The 19,580-nt window shown below is 37.1% G+C and overlaps 2 protein-coding genes and 1 long non-coding RNA gene across 11 annotated transcripts; 1 reads left to right on the plus strand and 2 right to left on the minus strand.

Annotated features, from left to right (window-relative positions):
- Positions 1–1,870: 1,870 nt before the first annotated feature.
- Positions 1,871–6,705, minus strand: LOC124216782 (uncharacterized). 5 transcript variants are annotated; one of them, XM_046621723.2, is made up of 3 exons: positions 6,556–6,705; positions 5,013–5,069; positions 1,871–4,270 (listed from the first exon to the last, which is right to left on the minus strand). In XM_046621723.2, the coding sequence occupies exons 2-3, from the start codon at positions 5,031–5,033 to the stop codon at positions 3,449–3,451; spliced, it is 843 nt and encodes a 280-aa protein (XP_046477679.1). In that variant the 5' UTR covers positions 5,034–5,069; positions 6,556–6,705; the 3' UTR covers positions 1,871–3,448. The 5 variants fall into 5 exon arrangements, with proteins under 5 accessions (XP_046477679.1, XP_046477680.1, XP_068991527.1 ...); XM_046621724.2 differs by lacking the exon at positions 6,556–6,705 and adding an exon at positions 6,308–6,534; XM_069135426.1 differs by lacking the exon at positions 6,556–6,705 and adding an exon at positions 6,124–6,156.
- Positions 6,706–10,091: 3,386 nt separating this feature from the next.
- On the minus strand, positions 10,092–13,288 carry LOC124216531 (uncharacterized). The gene is made up of 4 exons (XR_006882627.2): positions 13,152–13,288; positions 12,443–12,740; positions 10,719–10,831; positions 10,092–10,226 (listed from the first exon to the last, which is right to left on the minus strand). It is a non-coding gene; the product is annotated as an uncharacterized lncRNA (long non-coding RNA).
- A 557-nt stretch (positions 13,289–13,845) lies between these two features.
- LOC124217428 (Lipoyl(octanoyl) transferase 2) lies at positions 13,846–19,213 on the plus strand. Of its 5 annotated transcripts, none has more exons than XM_046622977.2 (7): positions 13,846–14,134; positions 14,240–14,319; positions 15,262–15,380; positions 15,466–15,690; positions 16,730–16,874; positions 17,321–17,422; positions 17,940–18,136. In XM_046622977.2, the coding sequence occupies exons 2-7, from the start codon at positions 14,302–14,304 to the stop codon at positions 17,994–17,996; spliced, it is 666 nt and encodes a 221-aa protein (XP_046478933.1). In that variant the 5' UTR covers positions 13,846–14,134; positions 14,240–14,301; the 3' UTR covers positions 17,997–18,136. The 5 variants fall into 5 exon arrangements, with proteins under 5 accessions (XP_046478933.1, XP_046478927.1, XP_046478929.1 ...); XM_046622971.2 differs by having other exon boundaries at positions 13,848–14,134; positions 14,251–14,319; XM_046622973.2 differs by lacking the exons at positions 14,240–14,319; positions 15,262–15,380; positions 15,466–15,690; positions 16,730–16,874; positions 17,321–17,422 and having other exon boundaries at positions 13,867–14,043; positions 17,940–19,213.
- Positions 19,214–19,580: the final 367 nt, after the last annotated feature.

The following is a 19,580-nucleotide window of genomic DNA, read 5'->3' on the forward strand; positions in this document are numbered from 1 at the left end:
TGTAGGATATTTCGCATGGAAATAAATTTTTCTGTTTATTTTTTTCCAAGTCACCTGCAAGGCTGCAAAAGTAATAGAACCAAGTCTAAACTGCTGAGAATAGAAATGAAGAATCTCGATGTTGAATCTGAAGAAAATCAACCAGTTGCTAAACAATTGCTTGTATCAAAAATGGGAAGTGTAATTGTTTTGCATCATACGATTTCAGTTCAATACTTGAAACATCTTGAGATCTCGGCGTAGATAGTATTTATATCGCGGTCGATTAAAGAACCGCGCAGTTTAGACGACAGGTGCGTGTAACTCTTGAACGCTGATCGTAGAGCTTAATTATCTCGTTGTTGTAGGGCATGAGGTCGCTGCAGCCGGCTAATTACACATGGGGCCATTATGACGAAGCAGCAAGATTTATATATCGCGGTAAATGATTTCGTAAGATATAAACTGCTTTTTATCATCTGGGATAAACGGTGGGATTAATGTCCCGTGCGTAATTGTGCGGGCACTTAATAACCAGCTATTGAACGTTACCGAGGGCGAGAGTCGCAAGTGCTAAAATTTATAACGCCAAAGAGCATTGCCGAAATCAAATTCTATATCACTGCTAGATAATTTTGAAATATTCACTGGATTGATAACACCCGAAGGATATTTATAGAGTACCGAGCTCTGCTTGATCTCTTCACGTGGTCACTTTTTTGCTTTTCGTCATTTTGCTGAAGAAAAAATTATTGCCTGTGGGAATAATCGACATTTGCTAATTTCGATGTAACAAAGAATTTATGATAAACATAATATTTTGTGACGGTATAATTTAAAATTTTTCGGAATAAAAAATTCGTGATAGACGTAATATTTTATGATTCTTTCGCCATTTCCGTTAATTAAAAACTTTCGTTACGTCACCTTTACGTCACGTTATCAGTTTTCTCCGATAGGACAGTTTCTGCTTGTTGTATAAACTATAGCTCGCGAGACGATTGTTTTCCAAGAAAAATGCATTATTTAATAAGCATAGACATTTCACGATAAGAGTGAATTTAGTAACTCAAGCTGGAATTGATGAAATTTCAAGAACGAGTAAACGTGTTTATTGAGGCAGTGGTGAAAAGGAGGTAAAAAAAATCCCGTTCCTTAAGGAATTTTTCCACGATTCGCCTCGGCTGAACGAATAAATCTAGACTAGAAAGAATCAAATCCGTTGAAAACGAAAGTCACGAGAATTTTTTTTAAATATCGGGAAAAGTACGAAAAAAGATCATATCTCGACACAATTTTGTATTCTGCTCTTTACTCGACGGTTTCTTAGCGCAATTATAATTTTTTTCGAGTAAGCCGGGAAATCGAAGACATGTAGAAATTTGGGTTCACATTGATTTGAACTCTTTAGAGAAGACATTATTTTTCAAATGAAAAAACAGCCAAAACCGCTGAAAAAGACCTTTAAACGCATTGAACGATCTCTAAAAATTGATTGGATACATCCTCCTTGCGGTTATGGTATTCATTTTACATTCTGACACTTTCAAAGGGCGTGCGCGTAAAAAATGAGATGGTCGTGTTTATTTTAACCATCCCAATGTTCATGTATTTTGCTTCATACCACTAAATACCTAATATTTAATATTTTCTATTTCTGGGATTGATTTTGTAGTACAAAATGTCAACTGTTATAACAATGCATATTCTCTGAATTAAAAAGTCGACGTGATATTTTTTCACTTCAGATTTATTACAGTAAATGTCTAAGTAATAAACGCATTTTGTTTTACTGTATAAATTACGGTAATTTCTGTAAGTATAAGAGAAATATCAAAACTTCGATTGTTCAGATAATATTCAATCTAAAGTGTAAAAATTTATTTACTGAAACGCGTATGTGCATGGCAGAAATAATTGTGCTTCTAAAAATTCTTTCATGTCTTCGAAATTTGTTGGCAAATTGAAAAATTTGCGGCTATATTATGATTATTAACCATAGTGACACGTGACCTGGGTCACGTAGCCAAACCCATTGTAGATTTTACCGTCAATTTTTTTTCAGAAGTTTTCCTGGAATTGATGATACCAAATGTAGAAAATTTAAAATAGCGGAACTAATATGGTGGGTGGAAATGAAAAAAACTGCCAGATCTACAGATATATAATTTTATAGTTTGCGATTTTTTTATGTTCTACATTACAGTCGGAAGTCGAGTTCAAGTTGAAATTAACTATTATATAATGAATGTCATAAATTATCTATGAGTGAGAGAGAGAGAGAGAAATTATAAAATTACAAACTGCAAGCCTAGATTTATAAACAGCCAATAATTATTTTATTCGAACATCAAAGAACATTGTGGAAAGCGAAAATTCAATCTCGAAAGCAAACGAATACCTATATGTTTTGTCAGCAATACTCCATTTTATATCATACACCCTGTATCCTAATACAGCGATCAAGATTTCTCCCGTTACACATCAAATACGACTCATTAACAACTTCTTTAAACTCATCGAATGTCGGCAATCTCGGATAAATATTGAATTCGTAAAATATTTTCCTGACTTGTGAAAGGACCTCATACTTGAGTTTGGATATTTTACTTTAAATTGCAATTTAAGTTTCTTTAGTTCAGATTAAATTGATAAACACTGATTCAAATAAGACCTTGAACTTGTTCCAAATTTGTGACTAACAATTTACATTTAAGCTCAGGATTGAGTTACAATATAATTTTCATGTCAATTTATTCTATATGAGGTTGATCAAGGTTACGTGAAAAACGAAGAGTCTTAAATAATAAACGGCATCATTCAGAACAGTACAGTTTTATCAAACACTTCATCGTCCTAGTGCAACATGGCGGACTGGACTGTCAACGCCGTTGATTTTCACCGTCTTAAAAGGGAAGTGTTTATTTTGCAGACTGCATACTCGCGGAAACATAAATATTAGATGGTCAAAATGTCACGATGAAAGATGTCGTTGATTACGTCGTTGGCTGTAACAGTGGAAGGATTTTGAGTAGTTGAGGCTCAAGGTGGATAATCCGGTTCTCGATAAGTATTTTTAATTTACAAGGTACGTCGCATAAAGTCACGGTACGGTACAACGAAGGAAGTACATGTCACACGGTATAAAAAACTTAGAAATGTTTTGACAAACTTGATTAGCTTCGTTAGCTTGATTTCACACACAAGCACACAATATCGCGTCGTATTTGAGGAACTTTTGAGGAGCTTTCACCTCACCGCACTAAAATCGAGAATTTTCTACTTTTCTGCAAAGTCAAAGCGTGATCGTTTCCTGACCACTATCGGCCAGTGCAAACGTCTGTAGTTTCGGAATTAACCCTTCGAGAAAAGTTGTGTGGGAGTAAGCCGTAAATTTACTCCCGAAAACTTCATCGGGAATCCCGGCACGTAGCTTTCGTATTAACGCTGAACTTTAGGAGGAAAAAATTCAGAAGACAGGCACATGGAAGCCGTGACCTGCTCCGTGTCCGCCATAATTCAGTCCAACACCAAAGCCACCATAGTGGCTCCTAAATACGTTCACGTTATGGTCTTCGTCTTCATGATCTGGAACCGGCTTCGACACGTGTCTATGAACGATTATCTCGTGGATTTGGTTCTTCGGGGTGAGCAAGACGGCCCTGTTGCCTCCGAGGCCAATGTTCTTGTGGACTAACGTTTTTGATCGTGAGTGAACAAGGACGTTAGTTCCGTGCTCGTTTCGGCCCACCAGGACTGGCTTGTGCGCGAAGAACACCGTGTGGGAGTTGGGCTCTCCGACGATGAGGTTCCGGTGTCCCGAAGGACTCAAGACGAGGGGTCTGGGAGCGAGGACGATGGTTTTCTCCGAGGATCTATCGAGGACCAGGTGCTTCTGGTCAAGAACAACTTTTGCCGCGTGGTCGAGCAGGAGCTCTTTGTGGTCAACGACGACCCTCGGATCGATTTGATGGATCTTGTCAACGATGGGGAAGATCACGTGATGCTCGTTGTTAGCCAGATCCACGGGAATCAGGACGTGATCCCCGGCTGGATGTTTCTCGCTCGAAACTGTCGAGGTTGTTGAAATTGTACGGGACTTTGACGTAACCGGAATGCTTTTGTGGATCACTCTGAAATGTCCGCCGTGGCTTGGGTCCAGCTCGAATGAAACTAACCCCAACTCTAACGGCGAGCGTTTTATATTCCTCGACGTCTTCACCTCGGGACTTTCTTGCTTTGTCAGGGATCCTCCGTCCACGATTAGGGTTGTCAGGAGAAGCGTCAGGACCTAAGTCAGTCGGGAAATATTTTCACATCACGTTTGTTTTTGCTCAAGTAAGATGAGGGAAAAATAATCAGTTTGATAGATGGAGAAAGAGATCCGGTTATTGATACTCTTATCTCTTGATAGCGGGGCTTGTCAGCGACAGCAAATCAGAAATCGAAAGCTTTCGAAAACATTCATTTACTTTTTCCGTTATTGACTTACGCGGTCTGTAGAATATCTCAAGATATCGCCGTGGCGATGAATAATATACATAGGGTGTACAGTCAGGTTAAAAAATTGTGAGATCTAAAATATGACGAAACAGAGCCTTAAATAGTGCCACCGAAGCTAATTTAAATTCAACTTTGTATAAAAGTGTTACCAATAACGTATTTTTAGTTGAATCACAAGTTTACAATTTGGAAATTAATACGATTGTATATGTTGACTTTTTTTCTTTTTGCAACTGACGAAATTGGAAAAGACTTCGTCTCGGACAATTTACAGAAAATTCATTTACGAATAAAATGAGATATTTTTTAAAGAATCAGACGAAAGATGCGGACTTTTCTATGAAAAAATGGTGGAATAATGGGATTTCTTTGTTGTTGTTAATAACGAAGTCTTTATACTTCATAATTCGTAGTTGAAATATTTTCACCTGGATCACAGAGACTTTCTTCAATCAGATTCAACTTAATCGACTTCAGTTACCCTGTTTAACTTTCGTTTTATGATCTTTTTGATTCGACTCATTTTTTACCTGACTATACGTCCAATACATCCTCGACACCCTCAGATTCTTTATTTATGCAACTGGCTGGAAGAAAAAAACGAAATGAACGAAAATAAGAAAACAAATAGAAGAAAATAATATTTGTGTATAAACTAAATGCGCCGTATTTGCCGTGCGATTTGATTGAAAAAATGGCGAAGCAAAATACTACTTGAAATGTGGAATCAAATACGATTGAAAAGATCTCCGTTTGACATAGAAGGAGATAAGGAACCATGAATTTAAACGGAAGAACCTCAATTAGGCAATTGTAGGTCAAGCTTATTTTTTGTATAACCTTCTAAATATCAAAAGCTCATAGTTTTACCAATTTTAAATATTCTACGTAAAATGGTGTAGGCTGTGAGTAATAAACTCGTGTTTTCTTGAAGAACGTACGAATAATTTTACGAGAAATCAATTCCCACCATTTTTAATCACTTTGTTTACAAGCGCAATCTGTATAATTTTATTTGAATCTGTAGATGAAGCATGTATAGGCGTACTCGTGGAATTTACAAAAAAATCGTAAAAAAATGGGATATCTCTGAAGTTATTGAAATACCTGAGATTTTATACCTTACTAGCTTATGAGAATATTACCGCAGATAATAATAGGTAAATCCCTGGAGATAAACTCAAAACGAGTCCAAATTTGAACTATTCACGTGCAAAGTATATTCAATGATCTAAATTAAAGCTGTGCCGCGGTATAACGAAAGTGCGGTTATAATTAGCAACGGCAGTAACGTGTATCAATAAACTTTCACACGTCATAATAATATAATGATATGACAGTGCGGTTTTCAGATCACGCAATCATTTGTAATTCTATAAGTTTGTCTATATTTCAGTGTATCGCCCTTGCTTTAATTACATCATCATGCGATAAGTCGTTACAAATGAATACCAATTTATGGTCAATCACGAAAGTATTCTTGATCATCGGATATCATTTTAAGCAACCGTGTTACTTGAGCTGAAACATTATACAAGGTATGGTTAGATAAGTGCTGTCCATACATCTGTATAAATTTGATAAGCGTGAGCTATGTCCAATACAGATCGGAAAGAGTTGATAAAAATTTGGAAAACAAACCAAAAAAGAGCACGTCTTTATACAGAAAGGATAATTTTGCTTGCAGGTATAACAGTTTTGAGGAATTTTCAATTACACAGGTTTGATTGTCACTGTTTATTTAATCCTCGAAAATCAATTTCACTCAAAAATTCACGAGATTAACGACAGACGAAATCGTACTACGAGAACACTGCGAACTTACAAGTAAAATTTATCCTTCGTATAAACGGTATAATCGGCGTGATCTGCGATCGCGGGAGTGTCAGAAATAGACAGAGTCACGCAGGTAGGTACACATGCTTTCTAATCCTCGCAAAGATCGGAACCTTACAGAACTCGGGGCAACGCTTCGGGGCTTCGTGTACTTATCAAGCGATAGGCAGATTTTTCGCGATGTATGCAACGCGCGGTTGTTTGAATAAAAATTAGCGACACGGCTCGAAGACTTACTTTTAACGCGAACGTGATCATGCTGCACTTCGACTGCTGCCACAACGTTGTGGCACCAGCTACGAAACTCGTTTCAGCAAGTTGCTTTACTTGTGATAAATTGATCGGTATATTTGAGGCGTAACGCGGCTGTAGCCCGTGTATGTCGGTATATCGCGACATGCGAAGTGTGAGAGTGCCGATTTCGTGTGAACTTAGTTATACTCACACACGGCAAGAAGTGTACGCACACAATCTAGGCTCTTGGTGGACCAGTTTTATTTCGTAAAGGAAACAGGATAGTCCATGCCACATGCAGAAGGTCTCTTTCAACGCGGTGAACGGAACGCGAAGTTCCATATCGGCTCGTGATTTGTTCGGGTAGCATGGATTTTACGGTGAATAAATCTTACAACCTCCGTCACGAGTATTTTAAATTAACCTTCGCAAGAATCACTGTTATTGACCTATCGGTCGAATAATTACTTGATTGTTGTTGTCTTTTTTCTTTTTTTTTTTCTTTCTTTTTCTTTTGTTGCAGATTTCTTATCGTTGGCGCTCTAAAGATAATTCCAAGGAGTTCAATTTGGTTGTCTTATTCATTTGGGGTTTTCGTGTATCTGATGATGCAAACAATTCAAGGCATGAACAAAGCGCCGTACCAGAGGAATAACATCCGAACTGACTATGTCGAAAAACGGAATTAACTCGAATTGAAGACTCATTTGCATCAAAATATTTTTCATACACCAAAGTGTTCTCTGTTATTTCGACGATATATTATATATTTACGTATAATATTTTCGAATGTAAGACCCGAATCGCAAGGAACACTTTGATGTATGAAAAATATCTCTGCAGATTTAAACTGAATGAAAAAACACGACTTTTAAGTTGGTGCAGTGCAACTTCCGTATTGCGCGGCAAAGGGTCAGTTTTTTTCTTATACATAAATCTCTGTGTAAGTTTTCAGTAGGAAGTTATTTGTGTAATAACAGTTCAAACATCTATGTATAATACAAGTATTTAAAATCTACCACAAGTAGTTTTACGATTCAATCGTTCCGGAAGTTAATCTAATTCTAGAGCGTGACGGTCTAGATTTATACGGACAAGGTTACACTGTTAAATGAATGCAGTCGTAGCCGCGGTTCTACTTTTATACTTGAAGTGTTAGAAGCTGTTCATATGACCAGAACTTTTAATTATTATATCTATGATTATCTAGAGAAATTGGCACGTTTTTTACATGGACACTGTATTTTATATTTAACATGACTTGCGTATGGTTGCGTATAGTTCATGTAAAATGTTTGTCGAACGAATAAATTATTTGCCAAAAGTTGTTGAAATAAATATCACTTGCAATTGAAAATTTTTTCCAACGATTCGGTATAAGTAAAAAGTGATTAAGAGACCTCAAAAACTTTGAAATTATAGCTGGAACAGTAAAAACGCTTGATAAGCGCATCGGAAAGTCCAAAGAGCAAAGAATTTGACCATTAGATTAAATAGCTGAAATATGAAATCGGCTGCAAAATGAGCGTTCCGCAGCGTTGTGAACGTCATTTGCACAGTCGCGATTTTATCCCCGTGCTTATTCTCGGAGTCAGAAGGCATCGAGTCAAAGCACTAAAGGCTCAGTCGAGCTTGAAAACTTAATTCGCCATTGAAAAACGAATAAAAAAAAAAACCGGATTGCATAATTTTGCAAGCAACCCGAAATTTATGTATACTGATTTCGAACAGCGTTCGCGAAGCGACGCGCAAAGGAATGATCGATCAATTTGAAAGAAATTAGTACGTAAAGTGATTGGAGGTGTCTCACAAATCTGCAGAAAGACAATCCGCATGTGCCTCTTTGTTATTCAGACACGGGTTGTTTTTCTAAGATTGCACGAAATCAAAAATTAGGTGAGATGAGGAAAAATATCACTGATACAATAAATAGCTAAAACAGAATATACATAGTTAGTACAGTAAATAGCTGAAACAGAGAAATACACGATTGGCACATTCGGTTTGGAATCGTTTCCAATGCGCAATGAAAATGCAGCATTTCATCTCAGAAACAGAAAACGTATCAAGTCGACGCACAAAAGGCAGCGATCTCGAACTTTGAAACTTTGGTAATTACGGTTGAAAAGCAATTTGAAAATAGATCCTTTACGTTCTCATTGTGAATGAAGTTCGCGAAATCGACGCGCAAAAAGGCGCGATCGATTGATTCGGAAAGAGACACAACTTAAAGTAATTGGACTTGTCGCATAATCCTGTCGAAAGAAAATCCGCATCCGCGTCCTTACAATTCCGACACACTGCGATACGGATTCTTTTTCTCAGATACGAAATCAAGTCCGGGCAGGGGGTTGGGGGAGGATGAACAGCATGCATTGTCTGGCGTGACGGTCGGCGGTCCTCTTCGACGCGGCGTCTTCGAGCTCAGCATCTCTTCTCATCTAGCGCACCACGAAACGCGTAGATGATTCAGAGCGTTCAGCCCATTCAGGCGATTACAGAAAGGGATTCGGAGGAACTAACAAAGTCAAGACGAAGAAAGAACACTCGAATTACAACATCTTCAAAAGTTACAGTGACTGAGCAAAAATTCTGCAGTCGCCTGACGCTGTGGAATGTACAAAAGTTAGTTATTTTCGATACATCGCGACCTTCCTACCCTCGCCTGATTTCCTGTATCTTCGAACCACCCGACGGAGATGTTGAAAAAAAAACATATAAAAAAGAACAGAAAAACAATCACACTCAGAATCATAAACAACCGATCCCATTGCATTCCCCTCTGTACCTGCCCGATTCAATACCTATATACGAGCTAACGATTGTCACACTCTTTCCAACACAATCATTCTTCTCCAATCGCCTCGTGGTTGTGTGTGTGACTTACTTGTTCGTCGTGTACCTGTAGGGAGGAATCCGTTCGTGTACCGCCACCCGCCAGCTACTCTTACACTGAGTAGTTTTGCGATTGCTGGAGGGCTCGTGGTACACAAACGACAAGAAAATAAAACGGGTTAGACATCCTATATGATGCTCAACAGCATCTTTCTAAGCGAGCTAAATCTGCATTTGGTCAATTCGCGCTGGCTGATGTAAAACGGAAAGTAACTCGAGTAAAAGCATGCAATTGAACTGCGTGAACTTGTACCAGACTTTAGGAGTTAAATTGAATACAGAATCGTTGACAAATAAACAAACCTCAGGCAAATCCACCGCTTAAACGACAATACCTCGAATAATTTGAAAAGTCGATAGAATTTTGTTCTCGCAAATGTCGAGTAAGCGAGGTTTCCCTGTCGCGATGCTCGTTCCACTATAAGCAGCGGGTAATGGATCTCACAATACTTGAACGTAGCTCAAAATGATTACAATGATATGATTCGATTGGTAAATAAGCTCCGCTGCCTTGGCGAACGAGCCTATCCGTATAGCTAAGCGAACATTTTGTGTAACAATTGTTACCGTCACGCCACCTGACAAAGGGACACCAGGGAGGAGAACACCAATAACCCAAATGCATGCGACTCACCGACTTTGCGAAGTATTTCAGTAGTTACTTGGATGACTGCTTGCAAGCTATGGTGCAGTATACCCAACAAATTCCAACAGTCTTCAAATTTGTCAACGCCATGTCTTTTCTTGTGCCCATTGCCTCCAGGCTTCTCATAGTTCAACTGAAAAATGAATCATATTCATCACTCAATTCATCTATGTAAGTTCATTCAATAGGAATCGGCACGGTATAAACAAATTATCAATTTTTCATTATTTCTTCTAACAGATATATTGTTGGTATTACACATTTGAACATAAATCGATGTGTATCTTTTGTTCGAAACGAAACTTGAGGATAAAAATTTCTCTTATGTCGAGTATATTTTCGCATCATCTTATTAAACAGATTCAGGATTGTAGCATGCTTGTTACGCAGAAATTTAAGAAAATACACAAATTAAATCACACAGACAATTTGCATTTTATGTGAGCACACGGTGCTGCGTGTATGAACGAAAATTTTATTTGACGAATGAATAGTCTGCAGAGTTTAGAAATAAAGGACAGAAACACGGGTAACTATGCAGAATTTAAAATCAGATGTGGTTTAAAACAAAATTAGTCGATGATGAAAAAATGGCTGGACAGTGAGAATCATATCGATAACGTACCTGTTTTTCCTCATGAAGAAGTAGTCGGTGCAGATTCGACGTTCGTTCTGTACGCTCGTCCAATGAAGGAACGTAATTGAGTCCATGACTGATGATATAACCGCAATTGATTTCTGTAAGTTGATATAATATTTTGTTAGTGGATTCAATCTCTATCATCAATGGATACACCGCATTGCAAGAATCACCACAAATTTAAACAAAATTATAATGATATGCGAGGAATAAATAATGTGCGATCGCATTTTCTTTCAGATGAACAGTACGTCGTAATTTCAGATTGCATTATGCAACGAGACATGAGAAGGTACAGAAAACTAGCTCGAGGTAACCGAAAAAATAAAACAATAGATCGCGAATCAACTGTCCTAAAATTCCGTAAGAAAACTAAACCTGTAGCCTCGTTCGAAGAAAATTGCACAATCTACAACACAGGTGAACACAGACGTCAAAACTATTCGACTCGATGATAATCGCGATTCGTAATAACAAGAGACTAACGTTCTTTTTTTTCACTCACGTATGCGAATTACAACGAATATTTACCATTTGTCATGTTGTCATCGATAATTCGTCACTAGATTACTTCGTAGATCGTAACAAATTTCATCATGCAAGTAAATATTCGATTAAAATTGACTCAAATGTGGCTGCGAGCTCTCTGCTGCGAGTAGAAACCTGAGCAAATTTGAAGACTCGCGTAGCAATCTGTTCGTTTCGAGAACTTGGTGACTGCTGACGCTGACAATCGAGAAAAGTCGAAACATTTGAATGTTGAACCAATCGAAGGCTTCTAATTGGCAGAAATTTAACCTGCCATGTGTAGTGTTTTTTTTCTCTCGACTTCCTGCTCAAACCAGGAGCAGCCATATTGAGGGGAAAAAAAATGAAAATCACAACATTTTTCACATTTTCGTTGAAATATCGGAATGACGAATTAAACGACAGATAACAGGACGTGACGATTTGTTGTTGGCTAAATCCGAACGATAAATTGAACTGCCGTTAATTTGGTCAATCAAGCTTAGTCGACTAGAAAATTATCTCTGCATTTTGCTATTTTCCGACCACATGTCAAAACGGCATTGTAACTATCTTGCAAACAGTGTTTCTAATGCAATTTTCGACACTCACCGAACGCTCGGAGCTAATAATCACGGCTAACTCTGAACGAAATAAGTTCGTAGCTAAATCTGACTGTTATAGTATGTTACGTGAGGTAGATTCGATCGCACAAAATTGATCGAACCGAGTCTAGTTAACCCCTGACAAACAAGGAGGATAAAATTTCTCTCCCAAAAATCTTGTACTCTTGGAGTAGGCCGCAAGGATTGAACCCCTTCAACGTTCATTTTTATTTGTTTAGTTCAACTTAATTACCTTAATAATACAATTATTTTATACGGAATTCTTTGAACTTTAAGTTAAAAAAAAAAATCGCGCTAGTTTTATCAGAAGCTGAGGCATTTGAAATTAATCTCCACTGGGTATTTTTCACACTCATTGCCACAAGAGGTAAACGATTTGGATGTCTGTTTTTCAGGGGTTAGCAAATGCACCAGCCCGTGCAATATCGTGTCCATAGAAGACCATTTAGAACTCCAGCTAGCTAATCAGGCCTGTTTCGCCCCGTAAAAAGTTGCAGTCAGACTCCAGTATTGCTCGCGAATCGAATTTTCCGTCAGGTTTGATACGATTTGAGAAGCAAAGAGCACCAAACGTACCTTGTAGCAGTGATCGACTCTTCTCGACACCAATCTTTCTATTCTTCGGGCTCCGTAATTTTCGAGGTTCGCTGAGTAACCATTGAACGCGATCCGCGTATTGAATTTAAGGGTAGAGCTCGGTCAGTGCGATCGAGGACGAAGACTGCAATCCTCGCCCGGCGCTGTCCTAATTTCTTGAACTTTTTGGGAGCGGATCACACCACCGACTAGCAACAGCGTCGAGGTTCCGTCACTTGTTTCATTTCGCGCTAAACAATTGCGCATCACGTGACGGTCGGTTACGATTAGCAGTGCCCTGTGTTTACAAACTTGCTCGGTTATATCACGCTAGGTAACTTCTGTGCCAACATATCCCTAGCCTACTTTCAACGAGCTTGAAAAGCCCGAATGATGACCAAACAAATTATCCGAATACGTAAACTTTCGAATTATCAGATTTAATTTTGTTGAATTTTGAAATGGCTGAAATTATAATAGTAGAAATTGCGAAAGCCGAACGAATCAAGAAATGAAAAAAAATATTTCCCATTGATATCATTTTTGCAATTATGCAAAAAAAAAAAGTTAGGAAAGATTTTAAGATCACCGAATGAAACGTAGATATGAAACGAATGTAAGGCTAACATGTTATTTTGGTACTAAATAAATTAACAATTACTTTTAATTTACTCTATGGCATGCAAAAATTATGATTACATTTTTTTACCTGTTAATTAATGACAAATAGTAATAAATATAATTGAGAATTCCTTCAGCCATTGAGGCGGTACAGCGAGTCGACATAGGAGTACGGAATAGTAAATCTTTGTGAGTATAATGAAGATCAAAGACATGGTCTTCGTTAGGACGCTGCGCACCGAGCTGAAGCCGTAATTAGAATGACGAAGAAACCGCTGCAGCGCGCTGTGGTCTGCTAGGGCAGGTCCTGACCATTGCACGATCAAAAGCGTGGCGAGCACCCGTCATGTGGGGTAAACAATAAGGCAAGCGGTGCCTCTCCCACCAGTCATCGATTAGAGTGTGAGGTAAATAAATAAGGTGTGCCCTAAACGGAGATGCGTAGTACCAAAGTCACGTGATAAGCCCCCACATGACGTCACGACAATTATAGTTAAATGTAATGACGTCATGTGGGGGCACATTCTCAATGGCCGAAGCGGCAGTGGATGCGCAAAAACACACCTTATGAACTTACATTTTATTATTACAGCTTCAGCTCGTTACTCAGATCGCGCAGTCTATCTCTAATCTCTATGAAGTCTATAATTACGGAGCATGGGACGCCACAGTGGGGTAACACACAGTAATTCTGGCGGCCTCGAAATGTCGCCGACCGCTAGTGGCGCTGATAGTCAAGTGGCTCGTACAGCCAATGGGGCTCACGCTTCAGCGCCACATAATGTATGTACACACGAGCGACTACGATGGTGACATTACGTGTGGTATACTCACACCACGCATTATGTGATCACATTTTCGTAGTGGTACAGCTGCGAGTTTCCGGGGGGTGGACGCCGTTACTAGGTCAACAACCTGTTGGTCTTCGTCGGCGGCGTGCTGCCAGTTGTTTCGTGAGACTTCTTTCGAATGGTGAGCCGGTGAGTTGAGTTTAGATCTCAGTTAGCAATTATTGAAATGGAGTATCGCGGTGCGACGGCAAAAATTCCATCTGAGAACATTCTCACAAAGGTATGATAACAAAATTTACTATAATATAGGTTATGTGATTACTAATGTTCATTCTTGGCTAACGAATATTTTCATTCAACGTTTACGTGTTCATTGTACAACTAGAATATTTCCAGAGTACACTTATCAAGAACAATGAAATCCAGCCTCGACGATCACCCCGAATCATGGGAGCAGCCGCGAAGGTACATGAATTTACTTTTCTAACATTTTTTAATTTTACTTCTCTATTGTTTTTCCTTCGTTTCGTATTTTGTGGAATGAGTTTATACCCAGAGTTCAAGTCGGTTAAGAGCTGTGGTTGGGTTAGGAGCGGAGATCTTGCAATGTCAATATCTAATTCAACCTTAACTCTGTTTAAATTTTCAGTGCAAATTCAGTTGTATTGCATTCACTCTGCTCTTTGTAGCTTTGCTACTTTACTTTGGTGTTTCAAGAGCCTTTCATTTTGCGAAACATTAGAAAGACTACCACAGCTGAAGAAAATTAATTTTTTCTATTCCCAGAAACAATGCGATTGTTATTCCAGTCATATTTTTTATATCAGAAGTTCAATTTCATTGCATTTAGTTGTTGAAAATAAGTAATTTGTTTATGTTTTTGTGGAGTTAAATGGAGTTAAATAACACATGTATCTCTTTGAAAATCCAGAAAAAGAGAACATCTCATATGACCAATGAAGGATGCCAAATTGAAATATAGCTAGACATGCCACTGTATTTTTTTAGTAGTACAGTCATTAAAAAAAATTGATACATAGTTTGAAGTCAGTGACTTTTACCCATTAGGTGAAATGAGATGACTTCCACATGTAATGATGTTTAGACTAAGTGATATTTCAAGTCAATTTACTACAATCAATGTAAACTTACATTTATATTTTACACGCAGTTTTGAATAACTTTATGTGTACCGTTTCAAAATACTTTCTTGCTTGTGAACATGATTCATTTCCAAGACTAGCAAGAGTATAGTTGATTTCTTATTCTTGCTGATTTAGAAATTAACAACTAGGAAAAAAAAACTTGTTCTATATTTGGTTTCTTCAAAAATGATATTCTACATCTAGTTTGTAAATCCTCTGAATTTGCTTAAATAATGTCAAATACAAAGTTTTTGTTTATCAGGAAAAAAACAAAACCGAAGTAGTTAAACCGGTGCTCGAGTTGTCAGAAATCCTATTTGAGGGCAAAATCAATTACGCTGACACGTTTGGTGATTGTGCGATGGCCTGCGATGAAGTACTGTAAGAGCTTGGTTCTAATTTGCCTGAAATTTTTTTACAGTCTACATTGCAAACTGAAATTAAAATTTTCATTTTTGTTATTCAGGCAACTCGTTCAGAAGAAAACTGATATAATCGTTCCGATAGGGTTTGACCTTGAATGGCCATTTAGTTTCCAAACAGGAAGTGGAAAAACAGCTTTGATACAAATCTGTATGGATTATAAAATCTGCCATCTTCTGCATGTCTATGAATTGAGAAAATTACCAGCTGCTCTTATCGAGCTGCTGATTCATCCAAAAGTTAGACTCGTTGGAGTCAATATAAAAAAGTAAGCTCACAATATTAAATGTGATTTCCCTGTATAAATTGAAGATAGGAGTTTGATTGTTAAGAGAACAGAATTATATGCTGGGTAGCAGAGTGCATTCAAAAATTACTAATTACAACGATGTTGCAGATTTGCTAAATTTAATGAAATTCAAAAATCTCTATATTTAATCTCGTATTTGATGCATATTAACAGAAACCATACATGTTTCGCAATATTTGATGAGTCTTGAAGGGACAAACATGTCCCTTTAGTTTCTCAGGTGATGTAGTTGTATCAAAACTTCTGGAAAACTAAAATAGAGAAAAAGAGGAGCATCTTACATTAAATTATTTGATTATTAATCATGTAGAGGTACATTTTCTAATCCGATCACTAATGATACACGTGGCTATATGCGCCATCTGGCTCGTCCTCTGAATGTGCCGTTTCGTCTGTAATAAAGATTTGTAACGAATTTTATCGCAGATTCTTTTGCATTTTTTTTGAATTATTACAAATACGATCGTGTTGAAAATAGACTCAATACACTGTTTTAGGGGTAATAAAGATGAGTCATGTACCTTAAGTTTCAATCGATTAAGCTTGATCGCAAACTCAACTGTACTTAATATTAAATTCTGTTAAATAGTTCTTACAGGATAAATGAGTCTTGGTAATTCAGTTTAGTGGCAATTAGTGCACTGATCTATCTGTATAAATACTTTTATGGAGCACTGGTAACAATATAAGTTATAAATCCAATGTGAACAATCAAAACTTGATGTACATGATACATCGGTAAATTTTATAATGATCGATGAAAAACCATAACTAGTATACTTAGTACATTTGTAAGAGTAGCAGATTTGTTCTCTCAGTCTTTCCACTTTTTAATTGCTTCCTTCTTGTTGAAAAGTTCGTTCTTAAATAGTCAAATGAGCAATACATGTCATATCTTGGCAACAGAGTATTTAAGACATTATTGTTTTATGAAATCTGTTTTCATTAACTGTATTTGGTGCAATAGAAAACGTAGCCAAATAACGTTTTTTTTTAGTGACGTATGGAAACTTGGTAGAGATTTCAAAGAATTCCCATCTCAAAAGGTTGTTGAAAATAATTGCATTGATTGTGGTACATTTGCAAATGCAACACTAAATCGATCGTGTCGATGGAGTATGGCAAATCTCACAGTTTATGTGGTGAGTTAATTTTATGTTAAGATTACTAGGAAATTAAATGGGTAATACACTTGCGGATACTCTTGTCTTCATAATCAAACGGCAGTAATCGAACTCTTACAAAACCCAGTTGGCATCATTAAATCGATGTATCTGAAACAATTAATTGCAATGCAGTGCAACTTAGCTTTCATTTATATAGTGAAACTCAATGGGTTGAAATTCGTAACATTAATATAACAATTCATTTTTCAGAAAAGTCGTTATTTCAAATTTTAGAATTACTTAAATCTCGTTGAACCTGAATAAACCAAAGTATGTTCATATTTTGGAAACTCTATTATTTTAAAATTACAAAATAGTGGTTGTTTTTCAATGTTTCCTTACATTAACGTTAAAAACTTCAAACTCGTGAGACTTGAACTAACTGATGCTTAGTGTGTGCGTTTTTTTTACCTCAATATTAGCTTCAAAAAGAAATTTCCAAAGATCCTAAAGTACGACGCAGTAAGTGGCACATTCAACCTCTCAGCGATGCTCAAAAATCCTACGCTGCCACTGATGCCTATGTAAGTATAACGGAAATGTTTGATTACAGAAAACTGAAATATCAGATAACCTTGACGTTTGTAGTTTTAATGTTTCAAATATATACCAACGGATACAAAGTTGTGCGAAATCTGTGGAAAATATATCTAATTGCTCTGATCTGGGCCTTCCCATGACCTGGTTGCCGACTTTTGAAATTTTTCATTTTTTCAATTTGATTTTATATGATAATTTAATATTGTAATTTTTGATGAATGAAAAATATCCCAAAACTTATAGGTTTTCATCTCAATTCATGTTCACTTACAAAGTTCCAAAGATTGCATGAAATTGAATAATAATCAATCGTAACTCCTGGTAAAGAAAAGAGACCCACAAAAAACAAGTTCGTGTATTTTCAGTGAATATTTGGGCAGTAACTTTTTATTGTATTGCAGGCCAACCCCTTTGCAATACTGCAAGTCCAATTTCATCAATTTGCTCTAACGTATCTGCTGACTGTGCGAGTTTTTAAATCAGTGGGTTCTTTTGTTTTAGGTATCTTTGCTGCTTTACAACACATTGCAAGATAAAGCAAATGAAAATGCATCATAAGTAACAAAGGGGAACATTCAAGGAATAAATTGGTCCTAAAAACGATCGTCATAATAATACTTTCGAGTTTTCAAGTAAGATAAACAAATTTTTTAATAATAGCTATGAGCAATAGAATCGTGAAGGTCCTTCGGGCCGGAAGATTGGATTATGGAGCAGCCCTTAGTCTGCAGAAGAACTTAGCTGATTTGCATTACGGTAATAAAGAGTTAGTAATGGAGACACAGAATACTTTGGTCTTACTGGAGCACAATCCGGTCTATACCATCGGAATACGGAGGAACGATTACTCTGAAGAAGAAGAAAAAAAGTTGACAAAACTTGGCGCCCAATTTTTTAAAACTAATCGTGGTGGGCTGATTACTTTTCATGGACCTGGGCAACTCATTGCATACCCCATCCTGAATCTGAAGCAATTCGCACAAGCAAGTATAAGATGGTATGTGAATGAGATAGAAGAAATGATAATACGATTATGCGCGGAATTCGGTATCAAAGGTGAAACCTCGCCCGATACAGGAGTATGGGTGAATAATAACAAAATTTGTGCTATCGGAATTCACGGAAGCCGATACATAACGACTCATGGACTCGCTTTGAACTGCAACACCGATTTGAAGTGGTTTGAGCATATTGTGCCTTGCGGTATCAAGGGGAAGGGCGTCACAAGCATAAGTAAAGAATTAAAACAGGATATTACAATTGACGATGTAATTCCCGTGTTGTGTAATGCGTTCAAAGACCAATTCGAATGTTCCCTGATTGATTATCCGCTCAACAAAGCATCGAATTTACTAAGAACTGCTGTTAATTCGACATATCAGTAAATCAAATAGAAAGTCACATGAATATGCACGAAATTGCTATTAGGTCTCATAATTATGGGAAATATCAAGTTAAAGCTAGCGGCCAAAATTAACGGACAAATATGCTAACGTTGGGTAAAATAATGCATCGAAACCTGGGAAACAGAACTATGTCAAATATTATGGAATAGTAATACTCTTATAAGATTATAGATATGAAATTTTATAATATTGTAAAATTCAAAACAAGCTGAGTGTATTCTAGTTACTAGCCTCAGCGCCGTATTAAAAATATTATTAGAGATCATTTCTCAAAAAACAAATTGTAAATAGATACAACATGTGATCTTAATGGTCAAGTACCAATTACATTTATTAATATTGGCGAAATAAAGCAGTTTTATCATTCAACTTGAGAAGAAAAGTATATTATAAGTTGACCACGGATGCCAACTGCAATATTCATGTATTGATACGTAATGGACTTCGCAATTAATTAACGTATTAATTATTTAATTATTTTTTTTGCCGATCAATCGATTTAAACACATCCTATTCATAACCAATCTAGTGTTATAATTATAATGGAAAATAGTGTATTGTGTTACAAGTGCGGAAAGAGGGCTATTTCTGACGACTATAAGAAGGCGAGTGCTGCAATTTCACGAGTACTGGTGTGAATGCAGTATAAGCCGAAGCGAGCGTTGTAATCACACGAGTCAGATATCGACACACGTTATTTAATCCAAGACCTATGAATGAAAGTTTGATTTGCAAC

This window comes from Neodiprion pinetum, chromosome 4, assembly GCF_021155775.2.
Source record: "Neodiprion pinetum isolate iyNeoPine1 chromosome 4, iyNeoPine1.2, whole genome shotgun sequence".
Classification (NCBI taxonomy): domain Eukaryota; kingdom Metazoa; phylum Arthropoda; class Insecta; order Hymenoptera; family Diprionidae; genus Neodiprion; species Neodiprion pinetum.

What these genes read in the sequence shown, in the direction of transcription:
- LOC124216782 (XM_046621722.2), bottom strand. Translation starts at nt 5,970, where the DNA reads ATGATCAAGAATACTTTCGTGATTGACCATAAATTG. An exon ending in TCGTGATTGACCATAAATTG is followed by an intron (nt 4,271 to 5,934) that starts GTATTCATTTGT and finishes CGACTGACTTAG; the next exon opens with GTCCTGACGCTTCTCCTGAC.
- LOC124217428 (XM_046622971.2), top strand. Translation starts at nt 14,081, where the DNA reads ATGGAGTATCGCGGTGCGACGGCAAAAATTCCATCTGAGAACATTCTC. An exon ending in GTTGGAGTCAATATAAAAAA is followed by an intron (nt 15,691 to 16,729) that starts GTAAGCTCACAA and finishes GTTTTTTTTTAG; the next exon opens with TGACGTATGGAAACTTGGTA. An exon ending in CAAATCTCACAGTTTATGTG is followed by an intron (nt 16,875 to 17,320) that starts GTGAGTTAATTT and finishes CCTCAATATTAG; the next exon opens with CTTCAAAAAGAAATTTCCAA.